Source organism: Chelonoidis abingdonii, chromosome 26, assembly GCF_003597395.2.
Source record: "Chelonoidis abingdonii isolate Lonesome George chromosome 26, CheloAbing_2.0, whole genome shotgun sequence".
Taxonomy (NCBI): domain Eukaryota; kingdom Metazoa; phylum Chordata; order Testudines; family Testudinidae; genus Chelonoidis; species Chelonoidis abingdonii.
Genome location: NC_133794.1, coordinates 6,519,800 through 6,522,678, shown reverse-complemented (window position 1 = coordinate 6,522,678; position 2,879 = coordinate 6,519,800). Strand labels below are relative to the sequence as shown.

Here is a 2,879-nt window from a genome sequence, read left to right as displayed (position 1 = left end):
AGCCAGATGGCCCGTAAACTCGAAAAATTGCCCCCTTGACTTGCACCCTTGCGGGCAAACGGCTTACGAGGTTTACAACCGACGCCCTGATCGTCGGGGCTTAGGTGCGCTGCGGACCCCTGTACGAACGTGTACTTAGGGCTGTGGGGTGTGGTCCGTCGCGTTAACTGTGACTCGATGTCATGAGCACGTTTGATGGTACTACGGACACTATCCGTTGGTCCAGGGAGGCATTCTACACTGAAAACATCACCGGGCCACCGCCAGTACTAGGAGTGAAGCTGATGTGGTCTCCACGCACCCACGGGGGGAGGGGAAATCGCTTACAACCCCCCTACTAAATACACATCCCCTGAGTCCTGAAGTCCCACCGATCTGGATGTCCACCTCGTGGAGGGTCAACCCTGTCCCCGATTACCCGGCCCTTTGCTCCAATCATGAACTATGTGTAACCCATTGATGAGCGATGTACCCTCCTGCTTCCCCTACTATACTTTGACCCCACCCACTGTCCACCCCGCATTGGGACATTACAGACTGTATGTAGTATATGCTCACCCAAACAAATACAGCGTCCCCCCATACTCTGTGTGTATGCCTCCCGATGACTACATGACTGAACGATGCCAAAACTCTGTGTATCATCCTTATTTAAATATTCTCGTAATTGACCTGGGTCTGGCGGCTTGGTCCTTTTGGGATCGGATCGAGAACCGTTTTCTTTTCCATGGGGTGTTGGTTTCATAACATTCATCTCCAGGCACGAGGTGGCATCTGGTGGGGAATACTGGGGGAAAGAACTAAGGAAATTGTGCTTGTAGTGACTTGCAGTTAGCCATGGGGTGAGACCGGAGAGTCCTTTTTGTCTGGCTGGTTTGGTTTGCTTAGAGGTGGAAACCACCAGCCCAGGGGCTGTGATTGCCCTGTTGAGCAACTGGTCCTGAATTGGACCCTCATTGGGTCCTGACGAACCGCAATCGTTCTACACCCCTTGCCCCCCTCCGCTCCCCCACAACCTCCCATTATCCCCGCTGCTGCCCCCTCCTCCTCCCCCTCACAGCCCCCATCGTACCTGCAGCGCCCCTATCCCCTCCCCCAGCCTCCCCGTTGCCCCTGCAGCCCCTTCCTCCTCACACCGTTTCCATCATCACCCCTGCTGCCCCTCCCTCGCCCCACGATCGCATCCCGGACCTCCCATCCCCCTCTGCAGGCCCTCCCCTTCCCCAGGACTCTATCATCCCTCTTGCTGCCCCCTCCCTCCCCCACAGACTCCCCATTGCCCCCCTGCAGCCTCTTCCCCTCCCCCACAGACTCCCCATCACCCCTCTGCAGCAGGGCTCGCACCTGCAGGCCCCAGGGACCGACAGACCTTGCCTACGAGACATCAGATGGGTCGGGAGCCAGGACTCCTGGGTTCCCTCCCTGCCTCTGTGGGGAGGGGGGTCTGGTGGCTTGCCTCCCATGCAGGTTTCCTGGGACCCTTTCCTGGCTGTGGTCTGGGGGCTGCCCCCCCTTGCTCCCCGCCCCTCCCGGAGCCTCAGTCCCTGCCCTGGGTACTCACCGGCGACCCCTTGGAGCCCTTCTGGCCCAGTGGCCCCTGTGGAGAGAATGGGAGGGGTGAGCGACGGGGGGGTCCTGGAGGGTCCCGGAGCCAGGGCAGGGGTGGGGACCATTCTCCAGGGGTCTCTGGGTGGCACTGGGGGTCTCCAGCCCAGCTCCCACCCCATCCCTGGGGCAGACAGACGGACAGACCGAAGTGTACAGCACCGGGGGGAGGGAGCACCCTGCTGGGGGTGTGAGCAGTGAGAGCAGGACATGTGCCCAGGCCTGGGGTGTGGAGGGGGCGGGCGAGGGGGCCTGGGGTGCAGAGGGGGCGGGTGAAGGTGTGACGAACTGGGACTGTTCTTAATGTTTCCTCTGAATACTGTGTGGGGGCCTCAGTTTCCCCTATGGATTTCTTAAGTCTCCAATGTGCATAAATGACCGACACTCTGTCTCCTGGCAACTAATGGCCGGGGCCCTTCCCCCCTCTGAGGTGATGGCTAACAGTGAACAAAGAGCTCAGGTGACCTCCTGGCCCGGGAAAGGAGCTGAGCAGAGAGGAGGGGCTGGAGGGGGTTCAGTTTGGGGCTGGCTGGGGACGAGGAGTGAGGGCAGACGTGGGGGTCTGGCCTCCCTGCCCCCCCACCTCCCAAGATGGACCTGGCTGAGGGGTCCTGTTGTCTGTGCCTGCAAGACCTGTCCTGGCCTGTGTTCCTGTCGTCTGAATAAACCTTCTGTGTTACTGACGGCTGAGAGTCCCGGGGAACCGCAGGAAGAGGGGTGCAGGGCCCTGACTCCCCCACACTCCGTGACAGAGGGGTCCCAGGGTGCAGAGGGGGTGGGTGAGGGACCTTGGGGTGCGGAGGGGGCGGGTGAGAGGCCCCGGGGTGTGGAGGGGGTGGGCCCAGTGCCCGTGTGATACTCACCGCAAGCCCAGGGGATCCGGGGGGGCCTGGGGGGCCAATGGGGCCAGCCAAGCCCTGCAGGGAAAGGGACATGTCAGCTCCGCTCCCCCCAACCAGATGCTGATCGACGGCCATGGGGGCCCCCACTGCTGATGGTGCAGACCCAGACATGTGTCCCCAGCATGGGGAGTGGTGGGGGCACACGCAGCCCCGATCCTGCCTGAGCCCCCCACCCACATGCAGCCCCCCCACCTCACACACAGCCCCCCATCCTGCCTGATCCCCCCACCTATACGTAGCCCCCTCACCTCACATGCAGCCCCACATCCTGCCTGAGCCCCCCACCTACACACAGCCCCCCAACCTCACACGCAGGCCCCCATCCTGAGGCCCCCACCCACATGCAGCCCCCCCACCTCATACACAACCCCC

At 62.1% G+C, this 2,879-nt stretch overlaps 1 protein-coding gene across 1 annotated transcript in view; it reads right to left on the bottom strand.

The window, feature by feature from the left end:
- Positions 1 to 1,374: 1,374 nt before the first annotated feature.
- Positions 1,375 to 2,879, bottom strand: part of COL5A3 (collagen type V alpha 3 chain) — a 52,683-nt gene continuing 51,178 nt past the window's right edge. Inside the window, exons 30-31 of the mRNA XM_075061239.1 lie at positions 2,469 to 2,522; positions 1,375 to 1,597 (exon numbers count right to left, since the gene is read on the bottom strand). Coding sequence (XP_074917340.1) covers positions 1,538 to 1,597; positions 2,469 to 2,522 — 114 coding nt within the window. The 3' untranslated portion in view covers positions 1,375 to 1,537. The remainder of the gene's footprint in view (positions 1,598 to 2,468; positions 2,523 to 2,879) is intronic.